Source organism: Panthera pardus, unplaced genomic scaffold (assembly GCF_024362965.1).
Source record: "Panthera pardus isolate Hobbes unplaced genomic scaffold, ASM2436296v1 HiC_scaffold_17, whole genome shotgun sequence".
In the NCBI taxonomy this organism is placed as follows: Eukaryota; Metazoa; Chordata; class Mammalia; order Carnivora; family Felidae; genus Panthera; species Panthera pardus.
Window position 1 is genome coordinate 83,159,399 of NW_026526732.1, and position 21,497 is coordinate 83,180,895.

At 33.1% G+C, this 21,497-nt stretch overlaps 1 protein-coding gene across 7 annotated transcripts in view; it reads right to left on the reverse strand.

Moving 5' to 3' along the window:
* The window catches only part of SENP6 (SUMO specific peptidase 6), a 116,674-nt gene that overhangs the window by 59,042 nt on the left and 36,135 nt on the right, over positions 1-21,497 (reverse strand). For 5 of the 7 annotated variants that reach the window (XM_053904714.1, XM_053904712.1, XM_019442683.2 and 2 more), the window contains 2 exons: positions 17,236-17,256; positions 6,846-6,916 (listed from right to left, as the gene is read on the reverse strand). In XM_053904714.1, the coding sequence (XP_053760689.1) occupies positions 6,846-6,916; positions 17,236-17,256 (92 nt within the window). The remainder of the gene's footprint in view (positions 1-6,845; positions 6,917-17,235; positions 17,257-21,497) is intronic. The other 2 variants (XM_053904711.1, XM_019442684.2) reach the window with 2 other exon arrangements.

The following is a 21,497-nucleotide window of genomic DNA, read 5'->3' on the forward strand; positions in this document are numbered from 1 at the left end:
ATCAGGGAAATGCAAATCAAAACCACAATGAGATATCACCTTACACCAGTCAGGATGGCTAAAATTAAAAAGACAAGAAGTAAGTATTGATGAGGATTGGTACAGCCACTATGGACAACAGTATAAGGGTTCCTCAAAAAACTAAGAAATAGAAATACCATAGGATCCAGTAATTTTGCTACTGGATATTCACCCAAAGAATTATAAAAAACAAAAACAAAAACAACTAAAAAACTAATTTGAAATGATTTATCCACCCTTATATTTATTACAACATCATTTGTAATAGCCACAATATGTAAGCAACTTAAGTGTCCACTGAGAGATGAAGGGATAAAGATGTGCCCCCCACACATACACACTGGAATATGACTCAGACATAAAAAAAAAAAATGAAATTTTGCTTTTTGTGACAACATGGATGGACCTAGAGGGTACTGTACTAAGCAAAATAAGTCAAACAGAAAAACAAATACCTTTTTTTCCTAATGTTTATGTATTTAATTTTGAGAGAGACAGAGCACACAAGTGGGGAGGAGTAGAGAGTGAGAGGGAGACACAGAATCTGAAGCAGACTACATGCTCTGAGCTGTCAGCACAAAGCGTGACACAGGGCTCAAACCCACAAACTGTGAGATCATGACATGAGCCGAAGATGAATGCTTAACTAACTGAGCCACCCAAGTGCCCCTAAAGACAAATACCTTTTAATTTCACTTATGTGTGGAATCTAACAAATCAAACTAACAAAAAGCAGAAAGTCCCATAAATACAGAGAACAAACTGATGGTTGCCAAGAGTGAGAAGTGGTGGGCAAAATGCGTAAAGAGGAGTAGGAGACACAGGCTTCCAGTTATGGAATGAATAAGTCACGGGGATAAAAGGCACACATAGGGAATAGTCAGTGGTATTGTAATTGTGTTGTATACATACAATCATGTGATGGTAGCTACATTTGTGATGAACACAGTGTAATTTATAATCGTTGAATCACTATGCTGTATACCTGAAACATGCATTATTTCATGTCAACTATACATCAATAAAAAGTAATATTAATAAAAGAATAACCAGAACTTTAAGTTGTAGCCTATAATCATGTCCTGGTAGCTTTACTTTTCACTCCTCACCAGGATCTGCACACACTGTGGACCACTCTCATCAAGCGTACCAATATTCTCTTCAGTTTATTCTGTTTTTAAGACAGCAGAGGGACTTCCCACAACGAACCAGTCAATCAATCTGTCTCTCTCTCTCATACACACACACACACACACACACACACACACACACACACACACACACTTAAAGTTAGTGACTCTTCTTAGATTAGTAATAAAAAAACAATTCAAACATTGGGTGCAACTGTTTAGATAAAGGAAACTAAACTAATATTCAGCCTAATGGTTTGTTATTCAAGAAATACAAAAGGATTTTCCTCACTATTTTTCAATGCAAATTTAATACTTTTCATTAAGGACATAATTAGAATTTTTAAGTGATTGAATGAACACCCAAAACAGAATAATTTATTACACTCTGACTTTATCAGCAAAGATTTAAGTATGCAAGACAATACATGTTTCTAAAACACAAGTTAATGAGTCTACAAACCAAAATTTTCTACCTTCATAATCCCAAATTTGTTAAATACTTCCATATTCCTATCTTCAATATCCTCTTTTAAAAAAATTTTTTTTGAGTTTATTTATTTTGAGAAAGAAAGAGCAAGCAGGGAATGGGCAGAGAGAGAAGGAGAGAGAGAATCTCAAGCAGGCTCTGGGCTGACAGGGGCTTGAACTCACAAACCATGAGGTCATGACCTGAGCTGAAGTCAAGAGTCTGACACTTAAGCGACTAACCCACCCAGGCACCCCGATATCCTCTTTTTTAAAAAAGTGTATTTATTTTGAGAGAAAGAGAGAGCGTGTGCATATGCAGGTACATGAGTGGGGTAGGGGTAGAGAGGGAGAGAAAGAATCCCAAGCAGGCTCCACACTGCCAGCATAGAGCCTAACATGGGACTTGAACTCACAAACCGTGAGGTCATGACCTGAGCCAAAATCGAGTCTCACTTAACCAACTGAGCCACCCAAGTGCCTCTAATATCCTCTTATCTTTGAATTTTTTTAAAGAAGGAGGTTACCTACACATACAAATCAATATTATGTAATATTTCTGAGTCTGAAATACGATACTGTCTTAAGAAGCCTACACAATTTGGACGCCTGGGTGGCTCAGTCGGTTATATGTTCAACTTCGGCTCAGGTCATGGTCTCACGGTCATGAGTTCAAGCCCCACATCAGGCTCTGTACTGACAGCTCAGAGCTTAGAGCTTGTTTCAGATTCTGTGTCTCCCTCTCTCTCTCTGCCCTCCTCCTGCTCACACTCTGTCCCTCTCTCAAAAATAAACAAACATTTAAAAAAAAAAAAAAAAAGAAGTCTATACAATTATTCTTGTTACTGTAATCACAGAGTTGCACTAAGTGAATTCTACCTTTCCAGCATTTATACAGTTCAAACACTTTACTTTCCTGGACAAGAAAGCTGGAAATCTAAATAATAGCTGACTTCTCCTTGTGCCTCCTTCCTCACATTCAAGGGAATTCTACTAACAGCTCTTAAATTCATTACTTCCTCTCCAACACCACTGACAGTACATTTCAGATACTTAACTCTTGGCCTAAATTGATTTCCCTCACTCCAAATGAATCCTTCCTCATTACTGCCAAAGTGATCTAACAAAAAATATGACTACATTCTAATGTTTAATATCTTTCAATGATTCTAGTAGCTAAGGAAAAAATTCAGAACCCTATCTCTTTGCAAGCAAAAGTTTATGTTGATGTTCCAGTCTTCCAAACAAACTGCTCCTCAAAGAGGTTCATTTCTCCAGGGTGTATGTCCTATCATGCTCTACATATTACTGTTCTCTTCACAAGTAAAGCCCTCCCCATTTAAGTAAATTCAAACCATTCTTTGCTAAGAAGCTGCCTCTGCCCCACACTAAGCATAAATAAACAATCCTTGGAGCTTCCACAGCATTTAATCTGTATTTCTATTAGCACCTAATTGTATTTTACTGTTATTATTTGTACTGATCTGTTTCTTCCCATTATATTGTCAGCTTTGAAAGAGCAGAAAATAATGTTTTGGCCACATGTTTTCCTAGTGTCTAGAAACTGTACAAGCTAAGGGCTCAAAAAATGTTTAATGGATTAATGAATCACACAGCAGAAGATAAAACCATATGACATACTTTAAAAAGATGAAATTACATGAGTGAAAGGAAGAAATGCTGTTACTACATCATCTTTGAAAATGTCTTAACTTTGTCACACAGAGATACTCATTCACTCGAAGATCCAGAAACATAAAGACTTGGCCTCTAGGCAAAGAGAGGAGGCCTCTAGGCAAAGAGTTGCTCCTAACAACTAACACCAGAGGTTACAGAGAAGCTACTCCAGTCTAGAGCATCCGAGTTTTAGTCAGTATTCCTATAAAGATTAAATTACTTTGTTAGACTCATTGTATACAAAAAGCAGTTTCTATACAAGTGAAGAAAACAGAATGTTCACCCAAGACCAAATAGTAGGAACATCAAGATTAGAATATTTCTTATTGGATTCTCCAGCTCAACATCTTTTTAATATACCACACTATTTCCAGCTAGGCAGAAAGGTCAGAATATGGAAGCTATTACAAGTAAAAATGACTAGCTAGTTGAACATACAGAATAAATTTTTAATCTAATTTAAAAAAAAAAAAACAAAAACAAGGTCCTCCATTAAAAACAAAAAATGTTCATGGTAGCTTTATTCACAGTAGTCAAAAAGTGGAAACCACCCATAATCTACCATCAGGCGAATGGATAAACAAACTGGTACATCATACAATGGAATACTAAAAAGGAAAAAATACTAATGCATGTAGTAACATAGATCAATCTCAAAACAAATTATCTTGAACGAAAAAAGTCTTACATAAAAGAGTACATAATGTTTTATTCCACTAATATGAAGTCCCAGAATAAGCAAAATTAATTTATGCAGGGAAAAATAAGAACAATGGTTACCTTTGATGGGTCAGGAGTGAGGACTGAGAAAAAATATGAGGAAATTTTGATGATACTATCTGTGCTGTCTTCCCAGGGGTTTGCGTTGGAAAAGTTTGTGTACTTATTAAAATTTATTCAATTGTACACTTAAGATTTGTGCATTTCAATGTATGTAACTTTTTAATAAAAAGAGAACTATGAGCAAATATTGACCTCTAATGATAGAAATGCTGAAAGGTTTAGGAAGGAGTAAAGTGTATGGATATCTACAATTTAACATGCATAAAAAAATGAATTCATGTACAAATGGATATAATAAAGCACCAGAGAAAAGTGTTAATTGTAGAAGCCATGTGGTAGAAATATGTGTATTCACCATAAAAGTCAACTGTTCTGTACGTTTGAAAATTTTCATAATAGAAGCAGATATATGTCCCAAGAAGAGGGACAGAACATAAACAACTATCGTTACTCTGGTTATGTACTGGCTTTTTAAACTATTTTTACAGTCGTTCAAACTAGAAAAACAGTTGTCTTCTCTATCGTGTAGCTGCCACCATGACTGATTTTCAATATAAAATAAAATCAAGATTTATCTTTAATATTTTTTAAAAGTTTATTTCGAGAGAGAGAAAAAGTGAGGAGAGGCGCAGAGAGAGAGAGAAAGAGAATCTCAAGCAGGGTTTCAACACGGGGCTGGAACCTACAAACTGTGAGATCCTGACCTGAGCCAAAATTAAGAGTTGGATGCTCAACCGACTGAGCCACCAATGCCAATTTCATAGTTTTGATAAATGTACTATTGTGACTGTAAGATGTTAACATTAGGGGAAGCTAGGTAAAGGATAAATGGATACTATGTACTATTTTTACAATTTTTCTGTAAGTCTAAAAATATTTCAAAACTAAAAAAAATTTTTAAGGATTATTTATCCACAAAATGAATGTTATCAAACTTTAAAAATTATTTGCAACAAACCTGGGGCTGATTTGTATCTAAAACCATATGAATGGGCCAAATCACTTAACTTACCAAAATGCATTTGTGCAATGGGAATTATAACACTTATTGTGCAGTTCTTTGAGGATCAGAAATAACTTACTTTCTGATCCAGCAAGAAAACGGTAAAGCACAGTGGTTTCAAGCATGAGCTTTGGTATCATCTAGGCCTAGATTGCAATACCAGCTCTGTGTCCATGAGTAAGTTATCTAATCCCTCTGTGCTTCAGTTTCCTCTGTATCCAATGTAGGTTAAGTTAAATTTAGCTTAAAGGATCTTGGATAAGGAGCTAGGACAAAAGTAAATAATAAATACAAAGCATTTAACTCAGCATCCAGTACTTAGTAAGAGTTCAATAAAGACTTAAGGTATAACAGAATAAATGTTGAAAAGGGTAGTCAATTATTACTAAACTTAAAGAGCATCACTAGGTAGTGCCAAGTACAGTAATTCACGTTCATAATAACTACAAAGTTATTAATAAAGGATGAAGAGGGGTGCCTGGGTGGCTCAGTTGGTTGAGTGTCCAACTCTTGATTTCAGCCCAGACCATGATCTCATGGTTCATGGGGTTGAGTCCCGTGTTAGGTCTGCACTAACAGTATGGAGACTTCTTGGCATTCTTCCTCCTTCCTCTCTTTGCCCCTCTCTCTGCTCCTCCTCTGCTCATGTTTGCACACATGCTCATGCTCTCTCTCTCTCCCTCAAAATAAATAAATAAACTTAAAAAAAAAAAAAAAAGGATGAACAGGAGTTTGGGATATTCTCTTTATAAAATAGGGCCATGTTCAATAAACAAATAAAAGATTTCCACTCAAGAGTAGAAAAGAATATAGATGCTTTAAAAAACAAACTCTTAGCTATCAGGAAAACTCAGCTGTTTAAATCAATTAGATTTTGGATAAGAATAAGCAGTGCTATGGTTTAAGCAAGTAAAGGACTGGGACAAACTCACAGATTAAGACTCAATATTCTAGGGGTGCCTGGGTGGCTCAGTCGGTTAAGAGTCTGACTTTGGCTCATGTAATGATCTCATGCTTAGTGAGATAAAACCCTGCATTGGGCTCTTTGCTGTCAGCATAGAGTCTGCTTCAAATCCTCTGTCCCCCTCTCTCTGCCCCTCCCTCCCTCCTTCCCTCTCTGTCGTTATCTCTCTCTCTCGCTCTCTCTCTCAAAAATAAACATTAAAAAATACATGTTTTTAAAAAATCACTATTCTAGATAACGAAAATCAATTTGATGGTGAAACATTTTCTGTAAATATTATTTGCCTTTATTTTTGCACTAATATTAGTATATTAATAGATTATGTCAATAAAAACAAAAATTTCTACCCACAACTTTTTTTCTCCACATCTATTATTAACATAATTGTATCAGGTATGGTCTCTTTAAAATTCAGTGGTTGCCGAATATGTTCTAAATTTTAGGACCATAACCATTTAAAGCAAGAAAACTACATTATACAAGATTATAATATAGTTCACCCAAACACAATTTTGAAGCTATAATCCATCTACAGTTAATATGTGGATCCTGAATTTAGTGCAAATCCTAATTAAAAAAAAGATTTCAAACTGTAATCTCTTCAGTATGTAACTATTCCCCGAAAATGTTAGGTCACAGGTAAGTAAAACTTCAAATCAGTTCAAAAAATGCTTTTCTGTGTATTTCTATTATACTTGGGAATATTCTAAAACCAGTGTCATATCTCTATTTCTACCTTTCTTTCATACAACTATTCAAAACCCTTCACAGGTGTTAATAAATAAAACTGTACACTTACCGACACCTTGAGGCCGACTCAACCTTACAGAATTATTTTCAAATTTTTGGACATGAGGTGGATATTCTTTCCTAAAAAAGGAAATTTACATAGATTATTCTAACAGAAAAATATATTTTCAGAACAAAAAGGTGCGGAATCACTTACAATGTGTTTATTAAAAGTAACCCCCCCCAAAAAAGGCAAACCACAGCTTCCTTGCCGTATAAAAAAATACTATAAAATAATAAAACTGTATGATACAAATATGCTAAACCCTACTAAATTGTAAGATCTTTAAGAACAGTGACTACATTTTAGACTACATTTTAGATGGACTCTTAATCCATCAGACCCCACTGCAAACTTTCATACAAATATTTAATAAATGGATCCAAGTTATTATTGTCCTTTCAAAGTAGTCACCAATGTTATATATTTATTCCCTCAATGTACAAAACTTTAGTTTTCTTTTGAAACTGCCATCACAATTTATAAAACACATTAAAAACAAGAGCATGTAATACTTCATTGTCACACATTTTTTGAATTAAAAAAATCCGCTATTTAATAATGTACAATTTGGGGCGCCTGGGTGGCTCAGTCGGTTAAGCGGCCGACTTCAGCTCAGGTCATGATGTTGCGGTCCGTGAGTTCGAGCCCCGCGTCAGGCTCTGTGCTGACAGCTCAGAGCCTGGAGCCTGTTTCGGATTCTGTGTCTCCCTCTCTCTGACCCTCCCCTGTTCATGCTCTGTCTCTCCCTGTCTCAAAAATAAATAAAACGTTTAAAAAAAATTTAAAAAAAAATGTCCAATTTGCCCAATTTTGCTGTAAATGTTTCTAAGTAATTAAAAACATATCAACAACTAGAGGAATAAATGATGATTAGGATATTGGCTTTGAGGACAATTTCAAAAACAGCACAAAAAATGTTATGTCCCAAACCAGCAATATGAAACAAGTATCTTATTCTTACACTATATTATGGAGATATAATTATACTTGAAAAAATACATCAAATTACACTGTCACTTTATATACAATCAATTTTCAGGATTTTGAACATAATCCTCAGAAAATAAAGATCCTAAAATACCACATAAATCCAAATACACACTAATTTGGGGGTAAAGCCAAAAACCTATAGGTAGTTGTGGGATGGAAGCATTCAAGATTTACAAAAAGTGCAATAAGCCTGGGAACTACAATATCTACTTACTCACCCTAAATAAAAACTTCTAACATATTCCCATTTTACTTAACCAGGGAATTAAAAATAAAAGAGGCTATTCTATTATTTGTAAATTCATTCACACTGGTGATCAATACCTATCGGAGTAATATAATTAAGTAAATTAAAATTCTAAAGAAATTTTTCTAAAAGAATTTTATATTCTTATGTTATAATAGTCAAAGGACCTAAATTAAAAAAGAAGATAAGAAAATGACACAAGAAGAAAACAGTAAAGAGTAAGGATAGTAGTGTGTTTGTAATGTGAGTTAGCAGATAGTGAGCATCATGTGCCAGGTACTGTTCTAAGTGCTTTATATCTATCAAGTACTTGAATCTTCACAATTACCTTACGAAGTATATACTATTATTAGCACTTTATAGAGGAGATGGAGGCACAATAAAGTTAATTAACTTGCCTATATTCACACAACTATTGAATAGCAATGCCAGAATCTGAAATCTGGAAATTGCATCAATATTGATAAGTAATGGAATTTTCATTTTTGAGCTGCATTTTTGTACAACTGGGCAATGTCTACCCTGACAAAATTTTAGATTCATGAGGACATAAGTTGTGAAGATAAGAATTTGCCTTAGAGATAGTAGTAGTACTAGCACTATGAAGAAGATAGGTTTTTAGCTAATTTTATTAAACTTAAAACTCATGGTTTTATAGTTCATATACTTTCACACTAAAGGGAATATAATATAGTCTTATCTTTAAAGCAGATAATTCATTCTTTTAATCTTTAATTTTTATAATTATTTGCTTGGAAAAATAAAGATATCAACTTTAAAATGCAACAGAGGCAATGAATCTAAAGCAAAATACAATGATACTATTATGGTAAAATAGTGAATAACACAAATAGTATACATTCTTAAATACTAAGGATTATCAATACAGAAAATAATTATTTGACAGAGAATGGGCACAAAATCTGAAAATAGATATTTTAGATTTTGTACTTTGAACCTGTTTGATGACTTATTCCGGGGTATGCTATAAACACAGGTTTACTCAGTAATAACTGACATAAATCATCTGAGACAACCAATCATACATGTGCAGGGGTTGGTGAAAATGCTGCACTGAATGCACCATGTTTTTTGCAATCTGACACAGTGCACTGAACTATGCCTGCTAATGGGGAACAAACACCACACAGAATACATCATATAATATCCGTGACTTTATCATGTATTGTAATGTTAATAAACTAGTCTGTGTTTTTTTACCAAAATTCCCAGATTTTAATAGCCATAATGTATTGAATATTTGCTCCATATTTCCTTATATAAATAGGGGAAACTAATTTTTCTTTTAAATAGTGTATAAATAAATTTCAGAAATAAAAGCATACTGTAAAGTTTAATATAACAATACAAGGATTTCAGGACAAAAGTAGCATTACTTTAACAAGAAAATTTTTAGAAACTTTCTAGCCATAAACTATCTTGTGTTCTTTAATTTTTAGTTTTTAAAAAATTGTTAGGTGATCAAAAACCAAATTTTATACTAATTTCTTAGTTTGAGGGTGCTATCACTCTACAGATACTAACATTTCAAACTCCAAGCCAGTATGAAGCTCAAGTCTAGGATTTAATTTACCAGTGGATATTTCTTTCCCTCAAACCAAGCAGAAGCACAGAAGCTTCTTTGTCATCTGTTATCTACAAGGTGGGAGGATTTTTTTGCTTGGGAGGGTTTCTGTTTGTATAGTTAAAAAAAAAAAAACAACAACCCACCTCATGAACTCAACATTTTACAACCTGTAAAAACAATTGGAAAGCTTTTTTTCTTCTGTACAGAATTACTGAAATAACATCAAAATGCTTTGCTTTATTAGAGGTTAGATAGGCCTCAGCTCTGAAAGGTTTTTAAAATAAATTTAATTTTGGAATAATTTTAGATTTACATGAGAGTTAAAGACAATTCAGAATTATATTCCTCACCCAGCTTCTCCTAAAGTTAACACCTTCAGCATCATCATACATACGTCAAAAAAAGAAACCAACACTGGTACACTACTATAACTAAATGCCAAATTTTACCTGAATTTCACCAGCTATTCCACAAATATCTTTTTGTTCCAGGATCCACCTCATTTAATTGTCATGTCTCTTTTAGGCTCCTCTGTTTCTCAGTCTTACATGATGTTTCATGACAGTGGCACTTTAGAAGAGAACTGTCAAGGCCCCTCAACCTTGGTCACTCTGATGTTTTTCTAATGATTAGACCAACGTTATGAATTTAGGGGGAAGGTTACTGCAGAGCTGAAGTGCCCCTCTCATCACATCACATCAGGAAGTACATAATATCAATACGATTTATCACTGGTGATGTTAACCTTGATCATTTAGCTAAGGTAGTGGTTGCCAGATTTCTCCATTCTAGAGTTACTATTTTTCCCTTTCAACACTCTGTTTGGAAATAAACAAATCAGTCAGGCCAGCCCACAAAAGGGATGAGGGTAGATAAACCCCACTTCCTGAAGAGTGGAATATCTACGCAGATTATTTGGAATTCTATAATAAACAACTGTCCATTTCCTTCAATTCATTTTAAATAGCTTGTAAAACCCTAGGATAATTTGAGTAAATAAATGATTCATTTATTCAACCAATTTTTATCAATAAGATATATGGGTATTTATTTTATACTTCAGATTATAATCCAATTGTTTTAGTTTTGGTCTTTGGGAGTGCTTTCAGTTGGCTCCTTTGTCCACTTGCTTGATGTGATGTCAGTTCTTTTTTTAAATTCTGATAAAATACATATAATGTAAAATTTACAGACATATAGAATGCTTCATAATCCACAGGTCACCTTTTTACAAAGGGCCTTGAAAATCTCTTTAATGTTACAATTTTAGTATATGTGCTGTTGAAGCAAATACCCTTTTGTTTTTTGAGTACTTGCTTGGTTTTTAACAATACAGGACACTCCACACTCATTTTGTATTTTCCCTACCCCATCCCTAAAATCAGCCATTTCTCCACGTTCTTTTTCTTAGAGAGTGGTATTAGAAACCAGGATCTAGGTGCTGAGTTTTTGTCTTGGTTTTTGCTTGGTTTTAATTATAGCTCATTTTATTAATCTTTTCATTGCTCTAACTGATCTATAAGATGTACATTTCTATGAAATAAATGTATTCATATTCAAATGTTAAAATTCATTATTCCAAACTCATGTTAAATTCATAAATTGGTGTAATTTTCTGAGATATACTAAAAATCTCCCACAGCTATACTCTAAGAACTTCTTGCATTTTAAATATTTAGGGACATTTTATATGTTAAGTTGTTATACTTTTATAGACTATGCCTGTTACATGCTTTTTCCTTTTTCATACTTCTTCTAAAAAAAAAAAAAGTTTATTTTATTTATTTTGAGAGAGGGAGGGAGAGGGAGAGAGAAAGAGAGAGAGAGAGAGAGATCGATCTATCTAGTTTGGGGGGGGGGCATGGAGAGAGAGAATCCCAAGCAGGCTCTGCACTGTCAGTGTGGAGCCTGACACAGGGCTTGAACTCACGAACTGTGAGATCATGACCTGAGCCAAGATCAAGAGTCAGACGTTTATCTGATTGAGTCACACAGGTGCCTTTCCTATTTAGTACTTCTAATTCCTAATTCCATCTTGTTATTAAAATTAACTCATGCTGTTTTCACCTTTTGTGATTCTAAATACCCTTTACCTTATAGATTGTTAATGTCTGATTCTTAGAAACGACATAGTATAACTGGGTTTAATCCAACCAATTTGTCTGCTATTAAATATATTCAACCTGATCACAATTACTGTAACAACTGACAGAGTTCACGTTTTCCTTTCATCTTTATTACCTATCATTTTTTAATATTTGTATATATTTCAGTTTCCTCTTTTCCCCTATTTTTACTGGTTTACATAATTACTATTCATTTGTTTTCCCTCCCTAATTAATTTAACAAATAGTTACCTTTCCTCTCTCAACCTTTATTCCAATTACATATTTCTGTTAACACGTTATCAAGATTCCAAACATTTATTCAAGCAAGATGTTCTATTGCATCCCTAATGAGATGAGGTCTTTAAAATCCTGTTACTTCTACCCCTCCCAACTCTCCCAGAAAAAGGCCTTAAGATTCCTTTTATTTCTACTTTTCTACCTCCTCAACTCCCAACATTTTGCTGAGATAGTTTTGAATATGTAGTCATAGACTACATTGATTTTCCTTTCCAGCACATTGATATTTGGAAAGTAGAACATGCTTACTCTTAATTAAATTCCACTGAAGTTGTTTATTGTACCAAATTATAAATCATATACAAAAGATTGTTTTTTAAAAACTCTCAAAGATTGGGGCACCTGGGTGGCTCAGTCAGTTAAGCGTCCAACTCTCATTTTGGCTTAGGTCATGATCTTGTGCAGGTCATGAGACTGCATCCTGCATTGGGCTTGCACTTGGCAGCACAGGAGTCTCCTTGGGATTCTCTCTCTCCGCCCCTCTGGTGCACGTGCACACATGCACACACTCATAAATAAACATTAAAAAAAAACCAAAACTCTCAAAGGGGTGCCTGGGTGGCTCAGTCAGTTAAGCGTCTGACTCTTGATTTTGGCTCAGGTCATGATCTCAAGGTTTGTGAGTTCAAGCCCTGCATCAGGCTCCATGCTGACAGTGTGGAGCCTGTTTGGGATTCATTCTCCCTCCCTCTCTCTGTCGCTCTCGCTCCTGCTCTCAAAATAAATAAATAAATAAACTTAAAAAAAAAAAAAAGAAACTTTTCAGATCACCTTACAAAGCCTTTTAAGACCTAGGTCCTAGCTGACCTTGCCAAACCCACATGGTATAACATTTTCTCCTTTGCTCCCCAAACTCCAGCAATAGGGGTCATTCTTTCTTTTCCTTGAACACACCAAACTCATTCTTGTAAAACTATCTTAGCACCTTCTCTTCCCTATTTGGAAAAGCTATCTCTGTGATCATGGCATGCTGACTCTTCATTTAGTCCTTGCTTAAAATGTTAGCTTCCTAATAAAAAGTTTCTCTGAACATGCAATCTAAAGAAACCATGTTGTCACTCTCTGTAACATCACTCAATTATACTCTTTACATAGAACTTATTATTTCATGTTTTACTTGTTCATTATTAGTCTTTGCCCATAAAATTTGTAAACCACAGGAATGCAGGGATCTTGTCCTTTTTGTTCATCACTATATCCTTATGGCTAGAACATAGCAAGCACTTGATAAATATTTGGAATGAATAAACGTGTATATCTAAAAGGCTGTATGCAGTCAGGAGTCCATTTATCAGGTTAAATAACTGTATAAAATAACTGTATAAAGAATGGTTGTGTTGGTAAAAACTGAGCCACTACTAGCCACCATGCAAAAATCCAAAATACTAATTTTTCACCCAAGGTGCAAATATCATAATTCAGGCATTTAAGGACACTTGCAGGGGCGCCTGGGTGACTCAGTCAGTTAAGCAACCAATTCTTGATTTCAGCTCAGGTCATGATCTCATGTCATGGTCATGGGATCAAGCCCTGCATGAGGTTCTGTGCTGAGCGTGGAGCCTGCCTGGGACTCTGACTCTCTCTCTCTAATAAACATTAAAAAAAAAAAATAAGACACTGCAAATTTGTTTATATTTATTGACTGGACATCTTGGTTGGAAACAATATACCCAGACTCTAGACTGTTTATTCTCCTTCTTCCTAGTCTTCTAGAGTTTCCATATTCAATCACTGTTTTCTTTTCAATACATTTTATGTGGAAAGGCAAATCATTCTTCTCTTCCTCCATTTATTCTTTAAAAACAAAAAGTCTATTGCTATTCTCAAATATTTACTCTCCTAAACGAACTTTAGCATTAACTGATCAAATTTCTTAAAATGACAACAAAGTCACTGAGATTTTGTCTAAAATTGCATTTAAGGAGTAAACTAATAAAGAATGTAATAGAGGTCTCGAGTACATCTTTAGATACATTTATAAAGGCTTTATAACTATTAACTTTATTACTGGATATTTAATTGTTGCTGTAAATAAAATTTTGGTCTCTCCAATACATACTCCAATTGATCAGAGTTGAATGAAGGAAACTATTAATACTATTAGTCTTGTAGCCTACCATCTTGCTCAACTTTATTATTTCTAAAGTTTCAGACGACTCTTATAAGGAAGACAGTATCATCTAAATGCAATTTTATTTTCAGATATCTTTAGACAGCAATTTATAATACTATAATAAATTGGTACCATCTCTCTCAACAATTTAATAGCACTTATCAAGAGCATTAAAAATATTTGTAACCTAGTCCAAAGAATCCTTTCACAGAGAATTTATCTTAAGAGAATCATTTAGAAATTTATACACAAAGTTGTACTTGAATGTGTCATATATAAAAGTCATGAAGTAATGAGTAAATAAATTATGAATACCTGCAGGATAACCTATTATGCATTCATTAAAAATCATTTTTAAAAGTCAACTTAAGCGCGCCTGGGTGGCTCAGTCAGTTAAGTGTCTGACTTCAGCTCAGGTCATGATCTCACAGTTCGTGAGTTCAAGCCCCATTTTGGGCTCTGTGCTGCAGCTCAAAGCCTGGATGAAGCCTGCTTTGGATTCTGTGTCTCCCTCTCTCTCTGCCCCTCCCCTGCTCGTGTTCTTTGTCTCAAAAAATGAATAAACGTTAAAAAAAATTTTTTTAATGAATTAATAAAAGCTTATGAATTAATAAATAAAAGTGAAAAATGTTATGATGCATTTAGGTGAAATGCATATATTAAAAAGCACACAGAAAAAAAACATTGAAAAAGAAATGCATCAGGATCCTAATAATATAATTTTCTATTTTGAGAGCCTTCAGAAAATTATAAAATCTCTATAATACTTATCTTTCAAACATACTCTTTATGCAAACATTTCTAGTATTTTACCTATGTTCTTTCGATGTATTCTATTCATCTTTGTACTTTATTGATGCTTCAAAATTCTCTACAATATCCACATACTTTTTACACTAATAAATAATAAGTATTTTTAAAAATTTTAAATTGGAAAATCACTGCATGCTTCAGTTTCATAATGGGCCAACAGATTCTTTACCTAGGGAGGAAAAACCAGTTCTAATACCAGATTAAATATTCTAGGTTACTGGTGCTACCAAATATACTGTATTTAGAACCTATCTGTCCATGAGTCAGAAAGGAAGTCGAGTCATTCAAGTTGTCAAAGTCACCTACAACAACAACAACAACAAAATGGCAGCAATTTTTTGAAGTTTTTCAAGCTCTAGATATTAATACTGCTATTTATTATTTATTCCAGCCTAGTTTCAAACTCAAAGCACACCTCACTGTGCTCAGTACACAAATGAAAAAAAGCCTGGAAAAGACTTACCTTCCACAAGTATCTATTTTTTGTTTATTAAACCATTCTCTTATAAATAATTTAGTTCAAAAATTTATAGTCTCTCATGTGTTGAGGGATAAAGATAAAGGACCTTCTAGTACTCTTTAAAGATCAGAAAAAAGATGTAGCTTAGTGTTCACATGAAGGGAACAAAAAGGCTTATGTGAAAAGAATTCACAAAGTAAAATGTACTATCGCAAAAGTTCTCAGCTAATCTCCAACGAAGATAAACACAAAATAATTTTAGGTAAGGATCCAAAGATTAATGGGCTAAATTCAACCTAAAGATAACTATGCTGCTGAATAAAGCACTCAGGTATATTCATTACAAGTTTTTTATAAAGAGTAGCTGCTTCATATCTAATCCCTGGCAGTAATTTTAGTACAAGAGACTGACAGAATGTCAAGATTACTTTTTTTTCCCATCATCTATTACTTAAAGAAATTTCAAATTTTATAGTTTAGTCAGTTTTAAATCATTATCTCACTTGTTCCTCACAAATCTCCTTAAAATCGGGCAAATATTATTATCCTCATTTTACAGTAAGTTATGTGCCTGATACTGCTGGTTACTTAATTCCACATCTTCTGACTCCCGTTCCAGTATTATTCCAAGAGGGTAGGGATTTCTGTCTGCCCCTAGAATAGTGCCTGGCACATAAAGTCATTGAAAACATTTGCTGAATGTATCAATGAATAAATTTCCACTACAGAAATATGCATAAGCCAAAACAGTGCAAAAAATCAGCATAAACCCTACAAAGTTATTGTGAAAAACAGAATAATTTAAGATCTTTATATTATTGTGAGAATATTAGAGTACTTACATTTTATCTACTATAGCATACAGGAAAGTATTTACATAAAATGAGTCTGTTTTGTTTATGACTGTATAAAGAGTTAATGTATATTCTTTAGCAATTATATTTTAAAAATCTTATTAATGGATTTCAAAAAAATATGTAGCACTTATGAGTTAAAAATTTTAAAGATATAATGACCCATCTATATCTGACAGAAAATAATGCTTCAAAGAGAAAAATAAACATAATGAGAAAATAATTTTTCTTCCCCAGTAGATTAAAATATCTGCCCAATCCATTCACCTAAAACATGTAAGAATTGTGAAGTATTTCAGAATTATAAAATATGACTAAATTTTTTGTTGACAGGATCATCTTTATAATTCAGAACTGTGGTGTTCAGTAAGGGGGAATATATGCATTTTATAAAATAATACAAGTTGTCCTCTTTACTTTCTATACACCTTTAAAGAAACTATAGAGTTAAAATTATGTAATTAAACAACTGTGCATTCTTAAAAAATTATTTTGAAGTTATTTATATCATTCAACACTTCTGCTAAAGGACACGTGCCTGCCAATGTTATTACAAAGTGAACAATCAGCAATCATAAAATTGTTTTGGGTCAGAATAGGCATACATTGATGTTTAGAGTTTTAACTCTACATTTAAGGCATTCTAATTCCACTTCCCCCTCAACTCTATCTAAAAAAGTATAAAAACAAAAGTATATCAGTAAAAGCAAAGTAGTCCTATCAATGTAAATATATAACCATATTGAGAATTATGGTGAAACACTAGCCACCAAAGTCAAATATCATGTTCTACCATCAATATTTCCTTTTATTAAAATAATAAATAAACTTTAATGATGAACTCAATGGATATTTTTCAAAGCATATAAATAATCTGGTATCTTACTGTTATATCCATGCTCTAATTTCATCAATATTAAGCTTACCTTTCCTTTTGGTCCAGACTGCTTAAAACATGAAAAAGAAAAAAAATGTAAGAGGCAAGACCTCATTTTTGATATATCATTGTAGTTTTAGTAACTGCGGTCAATAAGGCAAAACTCTGATGTGATTAATTTGTTTTAAACACATTATATATATACTATATACTAAGTTTTGAATCTTGTCAGATAAGTAAATTATTTTTAAGTTTTTGTTAATATAGAAAATTTATATCTAAACATATTTAAGAAAAAAGGATGTACAAAGATATGAAAGATTCTTGGGAGAGCTTTATTTAACCATCAACCAATTGATGATAGGTTTAGAGTAGTTATATTGTCTTCAAAGAACAATAAAATTTTCTGAAAGTTATAAATTTTTAGTGGTTCCAATTCTGTTATCAGGTGTGATAATCAGCTTCTGAATAAGAAAAAAAAATTTTTTTAAGTTGGAACTTTTGGATAAAAGCCATAGATTAAATACAGCAGCATATGGTTTTAGACACAAGGAAAGGCCTTGGATTTAAAATCATGGCCTCCAATCAAAAATACAATTTATAACCGGTCCACCCTTCTCCACATTCAAGGAAAACCTAAAAAGCTATCAATATCAATTACTCAATAGTAAAATTACAAAAACCTTCAATTTAGAATAAGATTCATAACCTAGAATTATTTATTATAAAATGAACAAAATATTCAAAACTGTAAGCAAAACATAGTTTACAAACTCCCCGAGTCCCCATATAAACTCTCACATTCCAATAACGTGGAACAAGTAAAACATTAATCATAGTAAATTAAGAGGAAAAAATAGTAATGTGGGTTTATACAAACAACACTGAAAAGACCTATTTTTTTTTAAATTTCAATAGTAAAGAATTATAAGCTTACATGAATACCATATTTGAAATTTTATCTCTACCATTAAAAAAAAGGATGATCTCTATAAAATAAATTTATGTTAGAAAAATAACAAAAAACTGAGGGAATATTACTACACCCCTATTAAAGTAAATAAAATATAAACATGAAACTTTAAGTCCAGCTTATCTTATATATTTATTTCTTCTGGAGCTTCAGGAAAACTAAAATGAAAACTCAAAGTTAGGCATTAACACCTAATATAGCCATTTCTAGCTCTACATTGTTGTGCCCAAGAAGTGAGAAGAGTTTAGTAGTCTATCGTTTTTGTTTTATAAACTCACCTGTATAGAGTAAAGGAAATAAGTAGAAGACAGAGTAGCAGTAGAAACAGGTTTGGTTCTTTCCAATAAACCAAGGGAGTTAGGAAGAAAACAAAAAACAAAACAAAAAAATATACATATGCCCATGCTCATTTCTCTTATCCTTGAAGAAAATGCATTTATTATGATAAGATATTTAATTTATAAGTCACTGTACTTGTATAAAATTCCTCAATATGTGTTTATTATCAAGTCCTGCACTGGAGGAGCATATATATTAGAAAAAAAAAAGAAAAAAAAGTTTTTAAAAAATGGATAGGGAAGCCATTATTAGTAATGTAGGACTTTGTAAAAATGTCAACTTACATTCTTGTTGGACTATTTCATTCTTGAACTAGTGCTGTACTAGTGTTCTTAAAATTTTTTAAAAAGGAAGGAAAAAAGAGAGACTGATTGATTCTGGTATCCATGACCTGATTTAAGACTTCAAAAATTCTTTCAAAGTGGTGCTTTTCATTAATAATTAAATCTTGCTTATTCCAGGAGCCCATTTTCCCATTTATGGATTATATATGCTTTTGTAGACATTCATTTTCCCCTATGGTCCTTACAAGTCTTTTCACCTATCCTTAATAAAAAACAAAAACAAAAACAAGTGAAAATGTAAATAAAACATAAACCAGTAAATGTTTTCTTTTAGCAAGTCTCACTGAAGTTAGGGGTGGAGATGGTATAGAGTTATATAGACCTTTTAATTTCTGCATTTCATTTTTCCATACTAAGACTACCCTCCTTCATCACTATTAGTATACAAACAACCTCTTTTAAATATAACTTATATTAACATTTGTAGTAGCAGTAAGAAAATAGATTAAAATCCTAATGTTCTCCCAAAGAGTAGTTCTAATAGTAGTAATCTTATCAGATATTTTAACAATCTTCATTTATTCCCTTTGGATTAAAAAGGTGTGATGTACTTGTTCCCACATCTTACTAAACAACTGCAAATTATTCAAAATGCAGGTATGATTTACTTTTAAAAGACAAATTATACCACTCTCCCCAAGAGGACTGTGTATGTGAATTACCAGCTTATGGCATTTCCTTTAATTTCAAATTAAGAGTTGAGAAAATAGGAAAAATTAGGAGAAACTGTAAAAGCCAGTAAAAACCAGGGTGCTCACCTCATCTGAAGCATGATAACTGTGCCAACACTATACTAGTTAAAACCAAAAGTTTCGTGGTAACCGTTTTGGTGAAAGCTTTCTTCATGCCTTTGGAGATGTGGTTCCTACTGCATGGAGTCTTTTCTAATGAGTACACTCAAAAGCTTCTTTGGGGGCACCTGGGGGGGCTCAGTTGGTTGAGTGCCTGACTCTTGATTTTGGCTCTGGTCATGATCCCAGGGTGTGTGAGATTAAGCCCTGCATCCGCTGGCTCTGTGCTGACAGCACAAAGCCTGATTGGGATTCTCTCCCTCTCTGCCCCTCCTCCGCATGCTCTCTCTCTCTTTCAAAATAAATAAATAAACATTAAAAAAAAAGCTTCTTTACTACTTCCTTTGTGAATTCTTCACTGCCTCCTTCTCTGTAAATAGCACTACACAAACTGTGTCTACTACACTGCACTTACCATGTAATCATTTGTTTACTTGTCTTTCTGTCCTCTACCCTAATCAAACTTGAGTGGGAAGGCAAGGACTTTGCTATATTCACCTCTGACTATTCTGTACCTCATCTATGTCTAGTATGTAACATAAAATCACTCAATGATTTTGAAGGAAGAAAATTGGGAAAACTCCCAGTGACCTGTTTTTGAATGTCAAAATCTTTTTAACGACAATCACACTTTAGTAAGCATAAGAAATGTTTATTCTGTAAATAAGAGACAAACATAAATACAATCTGCCCTGCTGACATGACTTTTCAGTTTTCCTTACTGCCCCTAGTTGTAAGAACAAGTATTTTCATTCAGGATTGTTTCTCTATAAACTAATTCAGGTTTGTTTGGTTTTAAAGAAACAATATTTTACTAGTAAATGCCATTTCCTATTAACAGAATCTAGCCTTTTATGCAGATGAACAATAATACATATGCAAGGTATAATAGGTGCCAAGACCTAGAATAAAACAAAACACAAACCAATTTCCAGACTGAAATCAGTTTTTTAACATTAACAATGATGAAAGGAGGTATGGAGAAACTAGGTCACACTGCAAATAACTCCAAACTAAAAAATAAGTTCAAAAGCAACAATAATTTTGGTTGCAGAACGTATCACTTAATTATAAATTATAGATGAGTATTTCAACATGGACCACATTTCAGAAAAAAGACAAATCTTTGTCAGCATTGGATTCTATCAGTGTGATCAGTGTGTGAAAATAGTGTCTCTCCTTTTTGCCTCTCTACTAATTACCCTCCTTTTATTATTTATTCTCATGTTTGTGCCACATGTTGGCTAGAGAGCTTGATTTGTGTACTTTACAGTAAGATAAGACAAGTTTTTGGTATGTGCAGTAATTTCTCTTTTGGTCTTTTTAGTTGTATTTCTCAAATATGTGAAAACTATGATAAAATAATACATTTAAGCAAAAGATTTTATTATCTGAAAGTACGAGAAAGATTTAAGGTTTTTAGGCTGAAAATCTATTATGCTATAGCCAATCTATCTATGTACATAGCAAACATAGCAACGGTTTCTAAGAGTCAGGACACATTTTATGAATGAGCAATAATCTCGACTGACATTTTTAAAAAATGAAGAACATATATACCAAATCTTCAAATTTTACTATTCATAAAAACATTTTACACAACTATTCATAAGGCAAAAATTTAGATTATTTATTTTATTGTTGAAGCCTAAAAATTTCTTAGTCGATTGAAATGGACCCAGAACTGAAATTGAACTGAAATTTCATAACCATTCAAAAAATGGTTATGAAAAACCTCCAAAGCACTTAAAACACCAAGCTTTCCCCACTGTTACTTTCATTATTTCAAGGTTTAAGTATTACTTTCATGATCAATGAGAACATCCAAATCTACTAAAACTATTAAAACACAAAATTTTTCCAA